This window comes from Scatophagus argus, chromosome 12 (assembly GCF_020382885.2).
Source record: "Scatophagus argus isolate fScaArg1 chromosome 12, fScaArg1.pri, whole genome shotgun sequence".
In the NCBI taxonomy this organism is placed as follows: domain Eukaryota; kingdom Metazoa; phylum Chordata; class Actinopteri; family Scatophagidae; genus Scatophagus; species Scatophagus argus.
Window position 1 is genome coordinate 19,624,136 of NC_058504.1, and position 18,882 is coordinate 19,643,017.

Here is an 18,882-nt window from a genome sequence, read left to right on the forward strand (position 1 = left end):
GAATTCAGCCTCCCCACTCCAAATTCTTGTGCTTTCTCAATTATCACTGTATGTTTGACATACACAGTGTTTGTCCTGTTTTTAAAAGAGCTCTTTTAGGGATGTCAAGTCAAAGTCAAGGTGTGTGGGTGAGGTTGGGTCTACACTTCCCAAACCTGATAACATTTGCGAAACAACACAACACAGTGTTGAAGCTTCAAGAGTAAGAATTGGTTAATTCGGTCAAATGCCTTGTTCAGATTTGAGCATCCCATGGGGCTGACAAAAACTGAACTTCACTCATGCCAAATGCAAATTAAATCACTAGCATGGGTAAAAAAACACACTCTGTACACCAGAACATTAGAACAGCAAACCTGTCAAGACAGTCACGATAGTTGAACATCAAACAGTTTGCTGAAAAACTCCCTCAACATTCGAATATCTCATGAGAAAAGCAGACAATCCTGCACTAACGCTGTCAGCTTTTCATTTTGTGGACCAAAATGTATTATCTGTAAATCAGAACTGATTATACTCTGTTATTCCAACAGTCTGTTTACAGTGGATGCTGGAGAGATCCAACATGTCTGAAGCCATGAATCTCTAATTCAATTTCTTAGTGAGAAAACAGAATATACAGTAAACATAATCAATTTAATTATGAAAGGTCCCACATTAGTTAACAGTGATTCACTATTTTAAAGAAGCAACACTCTTTCAAAATCCATCCATGAGGGATAAATAGTTTTGGTAGTGCCATTCTCTTTATGGCGTTCCAGATTACATGTTGTAGTACTGTTCTGGTGTACTGGGGACAGAAGATTGCACTGAGGACAGTGTCATGCCAAAACGAGCACAAGTGTTCGATAACATCTTAACAACACTACATCTGCAAATCTTAGATGTCCTTAGCAGGGTTCTTCATAGTCTGGTGAAATGCCAGCATGAATCAAAATGTACTCAGCTCGATCCTGGAAATTAAATGTGTGAACGGTGCTTCTTGTCTTAAAAGTTTGGTTCGGGATCCCAAATGTTTCACGAAACATGCAGCTCTCATTATGACCACATTTGCAATGTTTTCCGACGCTACATTTGTTTTTCTGCCATGATGACTGCACTCGTTTTTATTTCTTTCCCCTGGCAGCCCAGTGGAAAACAGCAGGATTGGATAATGTCACAACCAGTTAGTCAGTTTTAGGAGAATCTTAAGTAAAGTCTCCATTGTAAAAGTGCTGAAAATGCTTCCTTGGCACCACAGCAAGTCTCGAATGACCCCACCTTGTCAGCATGCAACAGGCCTCCCACACATTTTTTAAAATTTATAATGTCCACTATAGCACAAGACTTGGCCTAGCATTACAATTTGTTAGTGATGCCCCTAAAAATCAAACCAAAGAATGAAAAAGTCATTGAACTGCTTTTGTTGGTTCATCTCCAGCAGTTAAAGAGTCTAACATACACTCTTAACCCGGTGTTCGGAGGCATGATAAAATACACGAACAAGCAGGTTGAAACACAGTCGCAGATGCAAAGAAATTCATTGTCTCTGTTGTGACACAACAGAGCAGAAGTGAAGGCTGGACATTTGGAGAATCAGTATCTTCTATAGCTCCATTGTCCTGTAACACCTCCAAAATGCAGCAAACTCACATGTAGCTCTTACTGTCTTTGAAGGGGAACTGGGGTCCTTTAGGTCTCACCACCAGCACTATGCTGACTTACCCCTATGAAGTTTTTTACACAAATCAAAAAGAAAAAAAAAAAAACATGTTAAAAAAATCTAAATGGAACACTCATCATTAGTATCATTCTGGTGTCTGAAAAGTCAAGAGAAAATCCACCATAAAACATTATTCCCATATAGAGTAACTTCGGGGGCAAACTTTTCTCAAAGCTGGAGTGTGGTACATGCCAGAAGGTTAACCCATATGCTTTTGTCGTTCTCATGTCTGTGTGTACTGAAGAGCCAGGTGATCGTTTAGCTTAGCATAAAGACTGGAAGCAGGTCAAAACAGCTAGCCTGGCTCTGTCCTTCAAAAATGCACTTACTTACACCTGTAAAGGTTTTTATACATGTTTGTGTACATCTGTAAACACACAGAAATGTAAAACCAACAAGTCGAGAGATTGCTACAAGTTTTTACATTCTGCTGGTGTTCTAAATGAACAAATTAAGTAATTAAGTAGCAGCTAATTAGTTTAATAGGCGCTGGTAGGTGTATTTTTAGAACTTCATTTAAGTTAAATGCTTCCTGTCTGAAGTTGTTGGTGCACCGACCTGAGACTGACAGACTGTCTCAACTATATGTCCAACTATTCCTTTAATTCGTAACCACTACCAAGAATTTGAGGGTTTATCTTAAAATGACACTCCAAACAAAATATGACAAAAATGTGTTAACTCTAAGTCCACTTGCTGCCTTTTTTTCCCAAGCTTTGAGTGCATGTGATGATTCCCCTTAGTGTGACCTATAATAACAGGCCACCTTTCAACTTCAAATGTTGCTGCTTTCAGTCAATGGATTTTTACAGCAACAAATGTCCATGAACTTTGCATTATAGTGGACTATTTGTCTCAAAATAGAAATTCAGTCATAGATTAGTCAATTCATGTGTGGGTTTTCATTCAGTCTTAGGGTGGATTTTCCCAGTCAGATACTACTATTACTAATAAAAAAAACTAACTCACTCTGTGTGTGGTACAACCCTGCTATACAGGATACTATTTTTCACACATAATTAAAGTTTATTATCAAGAGCTCTAGCATTTAACTGATATTAAACAGCAAAAAAAGAAAGAGAGAGAAAGAGAGAGAAAATATCAGGATAAGTGCACATTTGAAACAATGGTACAAATCATTTCTCAGACAAATAATGACATCATTATATACAGTATGCCACCCTCCCTTCTTTTTTTCCATCATGTTTTTTTTTTCTTTTTTACAATACAAAGTGACTCCATACTGTTGATGCTCTATTGACAATATAGAGGTTACTTTCACTGCAGAGAATGCTTACTGGGGACAGTGAAAGCAAATGTCCTAACAGATTAGTGGAAAAAAAGAAAAAAAACCTGACACCAATATTACTAGAAAAGAATGACTTCTTAGAAAAAAAAAAACTTGATTCATGAATCAATGCTCATGTTACAGAACTGTTTGTTTTCCAAAGGTAAAAGTTCCCCATGTGTCGTTGACTCCAAGTTGATGGGTGTGAGAATGTGTAATTCATCACTGGCTACTCCAGATGAACTCAAGGAGGTTAAAAAAGAAAAACAGAAATGAGACAAAGTAGCACTGATTTAAACAACTCACGTATGTCTTTTCCTTAACATGTAACCGACCCTGAAGAAAGTCTCCAAAATCCATAATAAAAATGTACATGCATCGCAAGACTAGAAAGGTATGCTGATCTCTGGTAAAGAAGAGACCTGGCTCAGCCTCTGTTTCAGTTCATCACTTCAGTTACTCTGTGGGAAGGACATAGGGAATAATGTTTCACTGGGTTACACCTTTTTTTTTTTTCTATTTTGTTCTTCTCTGACCTTCTAACAACTCAAGGTCATGAACTGCACTGGTCTGTAAAAGCAACTGAATGCACGTCACAGATCAGCTGAACCAGGTCACAAGCTACAGGTTCACGTTTGTCGACTGTACAAGGATACAACAACTTCAGTGTTTAAACAGGATCAGGTGGTTAAAGCAGGCAGTTTCCTGTTGAACCAAAAATCACCTGTGCAGTTAACACCTGCCCTTTGAGTTTAAAGCAAGCTTGGAAATAATCAGTGTTGCCAGCAATGACTCTGGGTGAATCAGTGATGTCACGACAGGAAGTAGCCACCTTTACACATCTGGTCCATTATAAACGTCTCATAATCCCTGATTTACACGTCTAGGTTGTGATACTAGCCACAATTAAAGGCACATGTCACACAAAACATGGTGAGGTTTCTCTGAGCATTTGCAGCTTTGTAGCTATGAATTTTTACCATGAAATAGTAATAGATTTTAGATTTGAAAGGCAGGTTTTGACACAGCCAGGCTTATTGTTCCCCATTTTCCAGTCTCTTGCGAAGCAGGCATGACTATCAATCGTTTATGTAACTTTTAGCAAGAATTCGACACGCTTATTTCCATACATTTTAAAAGAAACCTTTACAAGTGCCACAAAAAGAGAAATTAAATTTAAGGGCAAGTTTTATCTTTTAAAGGCAGAGTGAATATGATTTGCTGGATGCAGTTTTAAACACATTACAAAACATTTAACTTGGGCCCCTCTTCCACTTATAATTTTGCACCCGGTTGTTTTTGAGTCTCGCCCTCACACTCTGCACATTGTTAATGACTGAGATCTATACACACACACGCACACACAAACACAGCGTGAAAGCTGACGCCAAGAAACACTCTGAACTCTGACACAAGCTTCTTGTCAGTCAAAACTGATGACAGAGGATTATTTTTGTTTGTTTATGTTGTTTTTAGGGAAGTCCTACTCATTCTGCCTCTAAGTACTTAATTCCACATTTGCTAAAGCTGAATATAACAGCTTGTCCACTAGCCCAAATATCCCACTAGATTTTAGATTTGTTACAGTAGGAAGACACAGTTATGTTACTGGAATGAAACACGGTCTTCAAATGACAAGCCCATGAATGCACAGAGAAACCTCAATGAGCTTTTTTTTTTTTTTGCTTTGCTTTTTTGTTTTACAGTGACTTTCTCACATTTCAACAGTCTAATTTAAACTAATGCTATTAGCAGTCTCCCTCCATCATAAATCTACAAATACTTTCTACACTAACCCATCTAAGTTACTGTAGTCACTTGAATGTGGGATACAATTTGGGGACGACTGAGAATGTACATGATTTTTAGAAGCTTTCATGCCACCTAAACTGTACTCAATTTATTTCGATGATTATGCCACACAGGATGTTTCCATGCAGAAAGATGTATGAATTAACTCTCTGGGGTGGCCAACCAAACAGCAGGTTGGAACAACTCAAGATGACAGCTTAAAGTCAGCATATTGTTTGTCTGACTTTTCTTCAATGTCTGCATTGCTTAAACAAAGCTATTTTGATGACATAATTGTCATGTCATAAAAACAGTCATCAAAAGCATGACTGTTGTATCATGTCATGTCTCTTGTGTAGGTGACAGAGGAAGATTAAGTTTAGAACAACAGAAGACTGGATCTGTTCTGGGACACAGAGTGTCAGGTCTTTTTTTAAAATTGACCAAATTCACAGAACTGTAGGGTCATAAATTCAATGCACAAAGATGGGGGGAAAAAAATCCTCATTATGACTGAGAGGAGCAGCAGAAAACTGACAGACTGCAGCTCAATGACTGAGCACTTGGCTCTTAATTCAGATCAGACCAAAATCTTGCCTCATTAAACTTGACTTTATACTCTGGTTCTGGAGTTAATATTTGATTGTGTGCACAGTCCTGCAATTTAATAGTGAGATGTAGATCATCATGCACAGAAAAAGTGCACTGCACCCTTCGCAGATTTGGAACAAAAAACGATTCATGTTGTTTCATGAAAATTATGATTTGGTGCAATCAAAAGTAATTCTGCAGGGTCTAAGGGTAGAGGTCAGTGTCCATCATTTGACCTCCCATTTAAAAAATGCAGCCATCAGACCAAAATTAAGCAAGAGTAACACACAAAATTTAAGTAAGAGGGTTGGGCCCAGATTGAGTTGGAAAACCAGGGAGGACTTCAGGACACAGTTTCCCACTGGTACATTTTCAAGAAAGTACAAGTGTTTAGATTACAGCAGCTGCTGCAAATATCTAGATTTTTGTGAGGCACCTGTGTGGCAATCCACCACTCACTCATATCACAGAACAGATCTGCTTCCATTGATCTAATGTATCAATCCACACAGACACCCCCCTCTCCACACACCCCTTCCCCTTAAGTGAAATGTATTCCTCACAGACAGCTGTTCACGCAATGAACACGCTATGAAGTTAAAAATTGAATTTTGGAATGACTGGTCATGGTTCCATTGTAGAAACAAGGAGTTTGTGTGAGGAAATAAATGAAAAATAAATCAGTTGACAAATAAAAAAAAAGCTGGATTCAACCTGTAAATTCTTCATGCAACCTGCATAAAAACTGGGTTTGTGCAGACTGGGCTCTGTCCTCTCAGCACCTCAGGAGCTGCTGCTGACACTGTAGACGGCTCGAACTGAGCTCACACATGGCTGAACAGAGGTTGGAGTCAGTGTGGATTGAATGGAACCAACACTTCAGAACAGCTAATTCATTTTAAATAGAGCAGTGCATGACCTTTGGTACCTGCTGAAGCATCTTCTAACACAGTATCTCTGCTTTTGCTTTTTAACAGTTTATTTGCATCAGAGTGGCTAAGATTTAAGTATCCACACTGATATGGCTTGATGAATGCAAGGTTGATCAATAAAACAAACTGAAGGAATACTACATGGCAACAGGATGCCTTCACTAGCAATTTCATTGCCCATGAATACCCGCTGGAATTTCATTCTGAAGCATGGACACTTTGAACATCTCCATTTGGCAGGTCCTATTTGCTCAAATGGTGATTAGGGTTCAAAAAACTGTCTTAAAAAATTTACATTTTTGAATTTATCAGTTTAGTTCTAACACCTCTCTGAAAATGCATCTGAAAGACCCCAAATGATTTCTCTACTCAGAATAGTTACATTATAAATGCAATGTGTTCCAGCTGACTACCAGTTGTTGGACTTCGGAGCTTTAGACTACAGAAAATAAATTCAAATTTTGAATTTTGTAGGACAAACTGCCAGTGCTGTCATTCCTACAATAAACATCATGCAATAACATATTTAAAGTGTGCAGCAGCAGGAGGGAGGAAACACATTTCACCCTACCTTTTGGAGTGGCTGTAATACATTGTTTCCTTGTCAACCAATTATTTCCTTGTTTTGTTTGACTCATTTCTATTTTGTGATGTGAGGAAAGTTCAAACATAATTGTGGGAAAAATTATCCAGTCTAGTTGATTTAAAAAAACAAGTAAACAATTATTTGCCATTGATGGGTAGGGCAATATGTTCAGGGTTAATGCCTGCTTGAGAGTTGAGCTTTAGTCAAATCCATCCTCCTCTTTTCTTTTAGTCCAAAAAGTGCAGTTTCTTCAAATTGTCACTCCAGAGAAGAAACGGAGATACCAGACCAGTACACTCAAAGACCCCAGACCAGCAGATACCGGATCCCCTTTGGTGTACGACTTCTCTACAGTAAACTCTTCCATGCTGATGAAATGTGTATTCATGTGTTTAACAAAGACAGAGAAAGAAAAAGCGAAAGAGACTCTTATGATGGTTTATGAAAAGTTGCCGGTGTGTATGTTTTGTGTATCTGATTGTGTGTGTGAGAAGGTCCTCCAGTGGAGAATCTACGACACTCCGTTCACCAGCGGAGGAGCGTCCTGTTTGTCCTTCTTCATCCCTCGGTCTCTGATGGGTCTCTGATGGTGATGACGAGATGGGCCCTCACCACCACCACTGACACCGCCCTGGGATGAGGAAGACGCCCCTCCTCCTCCTCGGCCACCTGAGGAGTGCTGCACACTACGCTCATTGTTACCATCCACACGGATCTGCCGGAAAAAGGAAACAAGTACAATCTGGTTCAACACTTTGCAACTTGGACTGAAGGGTGAAATATGACCAAAAGCATGAAAACTGATGAACTGGGACATATTCATCTAGTGTCAAAATAACTCCAGCATGTACATCATCAGGATATCAGCAAGGGGTTAAATCTGATACAGAGAAAATGTCACAGTCTGCTGAGTATTGAGTATTCTATGAGCATTGACAAATGAGCAATGTAATTAATTTAACCAATATAAATGCTGATAAATACACTACATAGACATAGACATTGGGGCAGACCTCTTTATTATTGAGTTCGGGTGTAGTATGGGGCTGTGTTAAGGGAATGAGCCCCTTATTTCCAATGAAGGGAAATCTTAATTCTTCAGCATACCAAGACATTTTGCACAATGCTATGCCTCCAACTTTGTGGCAACAGTTTGGGGAAGGTCCTTTTCTATTCCAGCATGACTGTGTCCCAGTGCACAAAGCAAAGCTCCATAAAGACATGGCTGGATGAGTTTGGTGTGGAAGAACTTGACTGGCTCACACAGAGCCCTGACCTCAACCCCATCCAACACCTTTGGGATGAACTGGAACAGAGATTGTGAGCCAGACCTTCTGGTCCAACATTAGTGTGTGTGTGACCTCACAAATGCTCTACTACATGAATGGGCAAAAGTTCCCTCAGAAACACAGAAAATCTTTAAGTCCCTGTTGGTGTGCTGGTCAGGTGCCCCAATACTTTTGCCTGTGTAGTGTATGATGTAAGATATGATGCCAAAGTAGTAGGTAATTTGACTCAGCTATATGAAATATTTCAGCCTAATCCAATCACATCTAATTATTGCAGCAAGGAATTTCTGTTTGTCTTTTTGTCTGTCTGTCCTCCAAATCACTCAAGAGCCATGCATCCAATTTACATCCCTCTTGGCAATTGTATTCTGGTGACCCAAGGATATGCAGTGTCAAATTTGGTGAAATTTGGACCTGCGACACGATCAGATTTAAAAAAGTTTGAATAAACAAGCAAACACTACTCTGAACGGCAGCAGCAGAGGACTATTTGGCCCATTCCAAATAGGCATGTTTTGAATGGGAGCTCAACTAGTTGTTTAATCACAGAGCCTTTATCAAGCTGTTCATGGAGGGGGACATGACTGAGTTCAAATTAAAGTTTGAGTCCACTAAAACTTCTAGAATTCTGGCAATGCTGCATAAGCCAAGTTTGATTAATTACTGGAAAAAGAGCTTGTTGTTGCCAAACTAAATAGGTTTGTTCCTAGTTTTGTTTCTTTGATACTGTTTAAGATTTAAGCACAAGTGAGTAGATTGTTTTAGGGGTCCGTGGTCGAGTGTTACCTGTAGAGTGTCTTCCTGTGCTCTTGACTTGGCGTCTCGGATATGACGAGGTCTCGGCTCGTTCCACTGCATGTCTTCACCTAAGCCAGGACAGACAAACAATGACTGAGATTGCAGCATCTTTCACTTCATCTCACCTTATGAGCTGGTCAAAGCCAAACCTGCTCTGTGACTAAGTATAATCAAAAAACACTGACTCATTGTAAAGTTCCCAGAACCTTCAGAAACCTTTGAAGTCTAAGGCAGCAGCTTGCTGGCAGGTAACAGCTTGAAAAATGGGATAAATCTGTGTTTTCCAGCATAAACGTGGATCTCATTGAAAAGCAAACACTCAGTGAGAATGCATTTGCAAAGGGAGTCAGCAGGGAACTCATTATTTGAGTCAACTGCATTCTTCAGGCTTTAATTTGAAGAAAAATCATCACAAACTGTTGTTTTTGTTTCCAATTCAGTCCACACTCATTTCTTTCTCTCTCTTGTTTCTCTTTTTCAACAATGTGAATAAAGATAATCTTGATTCATTATCTTCAAAATTAGCTTTATCTACGGTTAAATGGTACGAAGATAATAGGAATATGGTTATATAACTGATTGGGAGAAGGTTTATCAACTTTTAACTGTAAACATTTGACTCTTCTGTCTAAAAATTCCTCAGAATGTGTGCTGAGGACATTGCTGAAAGGCACTACAAAAACACTGATGACAGCCTATGATAATTACTACCTACCTTTATACCCTCCCCCTCCTCTTCCTCTACCCCCTCGTCCTCGTGGCCCTCCTCCGCCTGCTCTCTTCCTCCCGTCTGTCCGTCTGGGCAGGGTCCCGCCCCCTGTCATCAGATCCTCAGTGGGGGCCAGTGACCAATCGCTGAGCTCGTCTCTGTGGTCTGACTCCGTCTCTGAAGCGTTGGATGCCTCCGAGTTGGTGCCTTGTGGAAGGAGGATACAAGTCAAAACTCATTTATACAATTAAGCATTGATTCATTGTTTTGTTTCATGATGAAGTCATCGTCTGGGGAAGAGACTCTATATTCAGCACTGACAGCTTTGTACTAGCTGGGTGCTTCATACACTTTAACTACTGAAATATCAGAAATCCAAATATATATTTTATGCTGTAAAGGTGAAGTAATCATGTCCCATCAAATATGGCTCAAAATACAATCTATGTGAGAGAATCAGCTCTATAGTGTTACCACTGTACTATTCACATTCAACCAATGAAAGCACTTAGAGACAGTAAGAATGCGGCGTGCATAAGTACAGCCGCTCTTAACTCTCCAGTTTTCACAATTTCGTTGTATTTTGAAAACAATGACAAAAAAGGCTTCTTATCCTATCTTATAAAACACCTGAGATGACTACTTTTTATTAAAGCTTCAGAATTTAGTTTATCTTTTATGTGTACAAGAATGTATTGAACTGATCTGAGCAAAATGTAAGAAATTCAAAAATAAATTTACTCTTGCATACTGAGATGTATGTAATTTTAATCGTACCTGAGGCAAAAGCCGCACCTCCACCTCTTCGCCCTCTGCCACCTCTTCCTCCCCCTCCTACATAGGGCTTCCCCCCTCCTCCGCTTCCTCCTGCTCCTCTCCCCATCCCCAGCCCCATGCCGTTATCAAACACATAGGTTTTGTCTTTAAGATTTCGAGGCCCCGTCCCTCCTCCTCCACCTCCCCCTCCTATCTGCCTCAGCTGTTCGTCAATCTGTAGGCGCTCCAGACGAAGCTGATCCACCTCCTGTCAACATGAAGAAATCAAGAACCGTGAAAGGAGAATCTTTGCATGCACACTAGTGGACTGGTTTTAACCATGTTACGGCATCCTAGGAGGGCAGATGTAATGGTAGTCCCCCAGTATGAACAAGGGTAACAAGTTTATGGAAAAACTGTTTCTAAAGGTCATCAGTTGTTATTTCAGTCAGGGTGAGGGGAAAATATGCTTAGACTGTGTGTACGTTTGGTAACATTCCTTCCTACAGATGCCCCCTGAAACTGAATTAAAACTAAACTGGAAACAGGTTCAAATTTTGTGGAGAAGTGAAAGACACCTTAAGGTAGTTGAGATGATAGTCCAGCAGTACTGTAGCATTGGAAATGCTTTCCTTGGTCCCCACAAACACAAATGGCACCATTCCCTGTGAGAGAGGGTCAGAAAGAAAAAGAAAGATGAAATTCTCATCTTGCATCTACTACCAGCAGTAAAAATATCCTACTGGAGTCAGGGGTCAGTGATTTGGGGGTTATTGTTTCAAAAAAAAAAAAAAAATCTGTTAAGTCACAGAGGTGTTGGTCTTTTCTTTGCCACTGACCTCATCTCCTGCTGCTGCCGCCGCTGAGGGCTTTTTGTCATTCTCAGGCTCGATGCGAACCCGCACCACCCCAGACTTGTCAACCACTTCCTGAATCAGTTTCCCATTTTTGCCGATCACCTTCCCTACAAGGAACAAATTAGTCACAGTCTGCTCAGGATCTGAAGTGAAATAGCTAAAGTTAAATGCCTGAATATCTCACTGGCTCCGCTGAGTGATTTTCTCACCTACTAAGTTCCGGGGAACTTTGATGACATCTTCAGAGAATTCTAGGAAACTCCTGGCAATGCGAACAGCATCCTGGTCCTAACAAACAACAAGCATAAAACAAATATATTGTAAATTCTGTCACTTCCTTACCTCACTCAAGTTTAACCTGTAATACAAAAGTTAACAAATCGACTCTCAGGTCTATACTAGTAAATCCAGGAAAATTAGCATTAGCAGAGCAATCCTACCTCTCCATATATGTGAAAGGTGCACGTCTCCTCGTCAAGGTCTATGTTAGTGACTCCGGGGACTTTACGTGCTTGCTGAATATTGGCCCCATGAGTCCCGATGGCCAGACCCATCAGGTCATCCCGAACAGCAAACTGTTCATGAAACCGTGACGCCAGCTGTCTGGAACTCTAGGGATAGGGGAGAAGAGAAAAGACATGAGCAAAAACATCATCTCTAATACAAGACAGTAAATAGAAGTGATTCCTGATGAGCTGTCCAAGAAAACACACACATTTGAATTGGTTGCAGTATGTAAGCTTCATCTGTGTGTGTGTGTGTGTAAATACATACCTCCAGTTGTCTGCTGGCCTCTTCGTTTCTCTGGATGAGGGACAGTTTGGTGCGGAGGCTCCTGAAGTGCATGTCACTCATCATATTGGCCCTCTTTGTTGTGACCTCATTCACAGACTGAGAGATGACATGAAACAATGCAAGCTTAATCCACACAAAGAATCAGACTTTGGAATGCACTATGAATCTACTAAATGATACAATATTGTGTTGAGGCATACAGTCAGACTGTCTCAGTGAAAGACTTAAGATTAAGATCACATGTAGAAAACATCTTCCATCAAGCACTGGACGGAAAACTATGCCTTATTTTCTTCAGTTAAAAAATAAAATCAAAACAAACCAAGATGACCAGCTGCTTTTTCTCCGAGTCGTAGGTGACACTGAAGGCTCCCACAGCTTTTTTAAAGTCTTTGTGTGCTGATTCCTTGGAACTCCTGTGAACACAGAATCACACAAATAATTCATGCCATCACAGATATAATTACTTAGCCTAATACAAACATGTGCACATGTGGGCCTATCATCACCACTTATTAAAGGCCTATTAGGAGTTTTGCAGGTTTTTCACAATAATAAAAACCTACAATAATGTGGCTCACACCTTCTTAAACTGTCACATTATATCTGAATGCTGCATTACACCACAGCTGTTCTACTGCCATTGTGTCATTTATACAACACACCGACACTGCAATTTATCTGACAGATGCATGTTCAGCACGTTCTGTTTAAAAGTTGCATCCTTCTGACAAGGCGCTGATCCCTGTACTCAACAGTCGTCTAATTCAAAGGCCTTTATTAAACCCAAGCTTGCAAACTGGCTTTGGCTAAAAATCAACCATTTAATTTGATCACGAACCCCAGAGCTAGTGCAGTGTTTGTGCTTTCAAGCTGAAATACTGGCAAACTTTGAAAATACCTGCCATTTTTCTTTTTTTTAACTTTACAACTTGCAGTCTATACCCTTAAAATAAACTCATGATCAAGCGTTACTTTAAGGCAGAGAATGAATGAATTTTTATTACTCATATCACTCCTAGAATCCTTGATTCTTTTCCTTGGACAATCCTTCCAGTTTCTTAGCACAAAACCTGTTGAAATGTTTCTAACCAAAAAGTTGCTTACACACCCAGAGGTATTTGTTGGACATGAAAGTGTCTGTAAATCAAACTCACATCTGTCGTAGATCCTCAGGTACATCCAGTCTGATCTTGATGAAGGTGTTTTTGGTGGCTGGTTTATTCGGATTTACTGGTCGTAACCGCTCCAGCGTAACGATCTCATTTAATGTGGCGTCACATGCAGCATACTCTATTACGTAAAACTAGAGACACGCACAGACAAGGTCAGTGTCAAAGTGATCTGGTTTTGCACATCATGTAAAGCTAAACTAATGAAACCAATGTTAAAACTGGTGTTGCTGCAATGCTACTTGCTGTTGCTTTGATCTGAGCGATACACCACTCAGCTCTATAATGTACATTGATATTGTAACCTTGGAAAGACTGTGGTCTGATCCCTACCTCTCCTTTGACCATGCGAACCTTGGCCAGCCACCAACCACATGGTTCCTTGTCATTGGCCCTGGAATATACCTGGCAAAAGAATGGATGACTGAATGATCAATATGAAGTGAGTAAATGCAGTAACTGCTTTTATTTTATCTCCCAGTTCTTCCTCCTTTGTACTCTTCTCTTCTCATGGTGAAAGGTCCACGTTTACTTAAAGGTTTGGTGAACAACATAAACTGCAGCATGTAACACCAATAGACACTTCTTGGTGTATGGGAAAATATGTCCAATGCCAGGTATTTTTATACAAAAACCAATATAAACAGAAACAAAGAAGCCTAAAGAATCCCTTTGTTCCACATAGCAGAATTTTTATTTTACTGAATTTCTTCCCTTGCACAACTAGACTCTCTCTGCTTTCTTAAATAAATCACACATATGTTGTGTAATATTTATTTTCTGAAACAGTTCTGAAAGTACTGAATGAGACCCACCTCAACCTCATCACTCTCATTTATGTCCTTGCAGATCCCCGTTGGAGGAGGAAATCGCACATCCTGGAACGAGACCTGACGCTCTGGCTGCCAACTAGGACAGAAGCACATAAACACATTTACAAAAAACAAATGTGAACTTCATCATTACAAATGAGCATTTTACAGTATAATATATTCTGTTGTGCATGAGCATTACTCACTTGTTTTCAAATGCCACAGTGACTGATCCTTCGTGAACATCCTTCACAAAGGCCTACAGGTATCACAATGGTGAAATGATAAAAGTCAGAAAAACATGGCTCGACACAGGTCCATGAATAGTTAATAGAGAGCTTCATATGTATATGTTATATATGTAAAAGAGATGCAAAGCAGTTAGCAAAAAAACAATTCAAAACTGATTCCTTTTCTGGTGTTTTCAGGACTTGGCCTTTAGCCAGGTTTGGCTCTGTCTCTCTGGTTGTACACACTCTGTGTCCATGTGTGTCAAATACTGGAAGTAGGACATGCAATGCCTTGAAGAAAGAAAGAAAGAAAGAGAAAGAGAAAGAGAGAAAGAGAGAGAGAGAGAGAGAGAGAGAGAGACAGAGAGAGAGAGAGAGAGCCTAGGCTAAGGGTTGCATTAGTCTGATATGTTATCAGTCAGAAATGGAGAAAAAGCCTATTGCACTAACATTCTAACTGGACCTGTGTAAAACTCACCACAGATTATGGCTTTGAACAACTTTTAACTGAGAGGTCTTGAGTTTACAAGGCAAGCAGAAGTAGAAATTTTAGCTTGATATTTTTCACTAAGCTACTATATACAGGTAAGGCAAACTGTTTCGTATGAGATGATACAGTGGTGTATGCAGGTGGTTAAGTGGTGACATGGTGTATTGGGAAAGTGCATAATGTTTTTTATTTTTTAATCATCAATATGATTCTGGTATATAATACATAACATAATGGGCTTCCCATTCTATTACCAAATGCAAACCATGAGTTGCCATCATCAGAAGAGGATTTGCTGTAAAATGGGGGAAAATATTTTCTTGGTACTCAAAACATCATTTTTACTGCAACTTGGTACAGCCTTTAATGTGTGAAACTAATGTTGGAAATTAGCACCATACAAAATTAAATTGAAATCTGAAACAGAAAAGTTCATTCATAACTAAACAAGCAACTATCGTGTAAAAAGTCCAAGAGCTAGAGTGAGTTAACAGTCCTAAACATTACTTTCAGGTTCAAGACAAAACAACAAGAACATAAAAACGCTGCAATAACCTCCAACCCACTTGGCTCTATCACGCCCTGCACAACTGCAGTGCCAAATTTACCACTTCTGGGATTAGCATCCTGGACCCAGGCCTTCTTACCAACTGAATTACTGTACAATTACACATCCCCGTATGAAAGAATTCTATCTCTATGTACAAAGAGGGAACTTCATGATATTTAGGAACCACAGGTAACAGCTAGTCAGTGTATATCCTATCATACCACGACAGTTATCTAGTGAATGACATGTACTGTATTATTTCAAGAGAGCCTTTAACATTTCAATAAACAAACCCAGAGACTGACTCAATGCAAGCGCAATTTATAAAACAAAGTGTCTCTACAGTTGCCGGGGTTCACACCTCCGCATTGCAGCCCACGACAGCTATTTTTTTCTGTAATTCAAATACTGTAGAATGAAATGAAAACAACATGGAACTTCAGTCTAATTATCTCAATGGCTGAGCAAGCAGCAAAAGTCAAACAGTTTTTGAAGTCTTATTTTTGTTCGTGACTAAGAGCATTCTGTGGTCATCTTAAACTAATCTTAAATTGGACAACTGCATTTAGTGCAACAATTTGGTAATAACACATGCCAAGTAATTAAACAGTATTCAAACTGTAGGTCAAAAATTACATTTTGCATCCATAAATTTGTACACAAGCTGTTGTATACAAAAGTATCCAGTGCTGATGTTGCCACCTTTAATTTGTCTAAAAACCCAAAATCTTAATTCAAGTTCTATTTTTCAGACAGGACTATATTTATGATCAGCAATTTTGTACACTTAAGGGCTTGATTTCTTAAAACATTCTCATGCACTGAATGCACCATGCGAGTCCATAATAACATGACTGGAGTGCAGGGCAGGATGGTTCTTAGGAAGGCTCAACATTCACTGCCTAACACAATGCTTTCTGATGGTTTACTGCATATTCATCCATCCTTCTATTTTCTATACCGCTTATCGGTCAGGGTCTGGAGCCTTTCCCAGGTGACTACGGGCGAGAGGCGGGGTTCACCCTGGACTGGTCGCCAGTCAATTGCAGGGCCAACACACAAAGACAGACAACCACACACGCACACCTACAGGCAATGTAGAGTAGCCAATTAAGCTAATGTGCATGTTTTTGAGATTGTGGGAGGAAGCTGGAGTACCCGGAGAAAACCCCACGATGATGCCAACGCAGGCACAGGGAGAACATACAAACGCAGCACAGGACGGCCAAGACTGAGATTCGAGATTCGAATCTGGAACCCTCAGTGCTAACCACTGCACCGCCCCTGCATATTCATCTGATTCATGTTCCTTGTATGGCAGCAAGAAAGCTTCTACTTCCAGAAAAGATGACCATCACAATTTAAACTTACTATCTCTGCAAAGTAGTAGAGCTGCTTTATATCTTTAATGTTTTGTATTCATCTGCTATCAACTATGGAACTTCAGGTAGTTGGCAAGAAGAACAAACTCCTTATTACCAACTTCATTTTACCCTGTTAATGTTAAATGTATTAAGTGCCTATAGTTGCTAGTTACTTCTTAGATTAAGATTTTTTTAATCACAACACCAGTTCATAAACTATCGGGAATAACTTTTAGCCCTTTTCTTCCTACTTTGCTTGTTTCTCCCCCTTTCTTTATTCAACTGTTCTTGAAGCATAACAGTCCAACAAACGTTGCAATTCAAGGTTTCATCCTAGAGGAAAACTTACATTTAGCACTTTTAGTTGAATACCTCAGTATATTCTATTCAAAAAGCTGTTTATTTTTACTTATATTCAGCAGAATTCAAATGTAGCATTCCTACTTATAACTAAACTGGTGATAGTCCTGGTGTTGCACAGCTCAACGATTTAAATACACTCTCCACAACTGACACAGTACTGACCATGGGATCAACACCTGTCTATTAATATCTGGCCAAGAATCCACGAGCAAGACTCTGAGGCCCTGCCTTTTAAAAGACGAGCTTCCGTCAAACTCGTTGTGTCTCTTTTAGTCTGTGATATCACGACCCCATCAATTTCCTACTCGTTGACTCTTGTCTTCAGAGTAAACCCAGAAATCTCAGCTGCCTTGATAATAGAAAAACTACCTGCAGCATACCAGCAGAGCAAGACAACACCCACATTCTTACCCTAAATAAGTTTACTCCAACAATTAACGTTAATCACAGCCATTTGTGACACCTGTGCCTAAGCCACAAATTTCTATCACTTTCCCGATAACATTAGATCACAATCACGTCACGTCACAAACACTATTACAACAACTATAGTGGTTTAGCAACGCAACTTTCACCAGTAACTAACAAATTTAGCTAGCATCACTAGCGTTATGTCAACAGCTTAGCGTCCGCTTTGTTTACAGATTTTCAGCCTCCACGTCCCGGTGGAGGCTGGACAGACGCGCTGAGGCCCGATGATACAAGCAGGTATGTTTTGGCTAACATTAGTCCGGCAAGATAATTTAATGTCAGTTAGCCGAACATTTGTGCATGTGTGGTAACGTTATCTGAGATGCCAACGCTCAACAAAAGCTATTAACTTACCTTATAAAAGGCACCACTTGTTCCCCTTACTTCCACGACTAGTTCATCCATGACGCAAATTACTACAGCTCGCTAGCTAGCTAACTACCGTTAGCGATATTAGTAGCCAGCTAGCTAGCTGGCTAGCCTGACGCTAGCCAAGGCAGAGTTTGCTATCGTTGGCTTCGCTAGCTAGCCAAAATAGCCTGTCAGCTGGATGCAAAAAAGGCCACGATAACTGTGTGTGACCGTAATGTTGTTTCCCCTTTTGCACCGTCTATAAATCTTGCGTTTGTTTCTTGCAGATTTGCAATTCCGGATGTATAATAAATCTAAGGCGAATTGTGTAGCAGGCTAGGTTAGCGTGTACTAGCCACTTATGTTGTGTGATTAGTGGTGAGACAGCTACTGCTGGTTACATCTTTCCATGTGACGTCTCTGCGTTCTTCCTCTACTGAAATCTGTGGCTGGTAACACTCATCTGAGCTTATTGCTGCTCTCCACAGGTAATAAATAGGAATAGCTTTTTAAAAAAGACCATTGCCTTTATCCTGCAATGAACCTGATCCCATCTGATCCCATTTGTCAACACAAAACAATTCAAGCCCAACCACTGCCCTGAGACAGTGGGAATGGCATATTTATCAAAAAATGATCCGGCCATATCTAACTTATTCCCCTCCTCCAAAAAATGCAAAGCAAAAAGAAGTCATTCACCTTATTGGTGAAATATCCTGTTCCTTGATAATTGGGTTCTCTGGACATAATTTTTGGTTCCTTAACTTTATCACCTCCCACTGTGAAATACATCTGGTACCATGGACCCCAACTGGGATTTCAGAACCGGAGTGTACATAAGATAACCAGTTGACAGTGTTGTTTCTCATACCTAGGGTTAATCGATAATAGACGTATACTTTCTTTTATGTAGCTCAAGACAGAAAACCTTTAATTGGCCAATATATCTTGGGATCTTTTGACTTCCCTGTTTAGATTTTCCTTC

At 39.9% G+C, this 18,882-nt stretch overlaps 1 protein-coding gene across 2 annotated transcripts; it reads right to left on the reverse strand.

Moving 5' to 3' along the window:
* Positions 1–1,094: 1,094 nt before the first annotated feature.
* On the reverse strand, positions 1,095–18,445 carry fmr1 (FMRP translational regulator 1). 2 transcript variants are annotated; one of them, XM_046405662.1, is made up of 15 exons: positions 17,901–18,445; positions 14,285–14,337; positions 14,082–14,175; positions 13,600–13,671; positions 13,252–13,400; positions 12,417–12,510; positions 12,074–12,190; positions 11,740–11,910; positions 11,509–11,587; positions 11,282–11,406; positions 11,021–11,107; positions 10,464–10,710; positions 9,693–9,893; positions 8,966–9,045; positions 1,095–7,605 (listed from the first exon to the last, which is right to left on the reverse strand). In XM_046405662.1, exons 1-15 carry the CDS (start codon positions 17,949–17,951, stop codon positions 7,402–7,404), a joined length of 1,824 nt encoding a protein of 607 aa, XP_046261618.1. In that variant the 5' UTR covers positions 17,952–18,445; the 3' UTR covers positions 1,095–7,401. The 2 variants fall into 2 exon arrangements, with proteins under 2 accessions (XP_046261618.1, XP_046261619.1); XM_046405663.1 differs by lacking the exon at positions 17,901–18,445 and adding an exon at positions 17,381–17,450.
* Positions 18,446–18,882: the final 437 nt, after the last annotated feature.

Coding starts and splice junctions, on each gene's coding strand:
- fmr1 (XM_046405662.1), bottom strand. CDS start 17,951: ATGGATGAACTAGTCGTGGAAGTAAGGGGAACAAGTGGTGCCTTTTAT. Junction 11,911..12,073: donor AGGCCAGCAGACAACTGGAG/GTATGTATTTAC, acceptor CCCTATCCCTAG/AGTTCCAGACAGCTGGCGTC. Junction 9,894..10,463: donor AGGTGCGGCTTTTGCCTCAG/GTACGATTAAAA, acceptor TCCTTCCACAAG/GCACCAACTCGGAGGCATCC.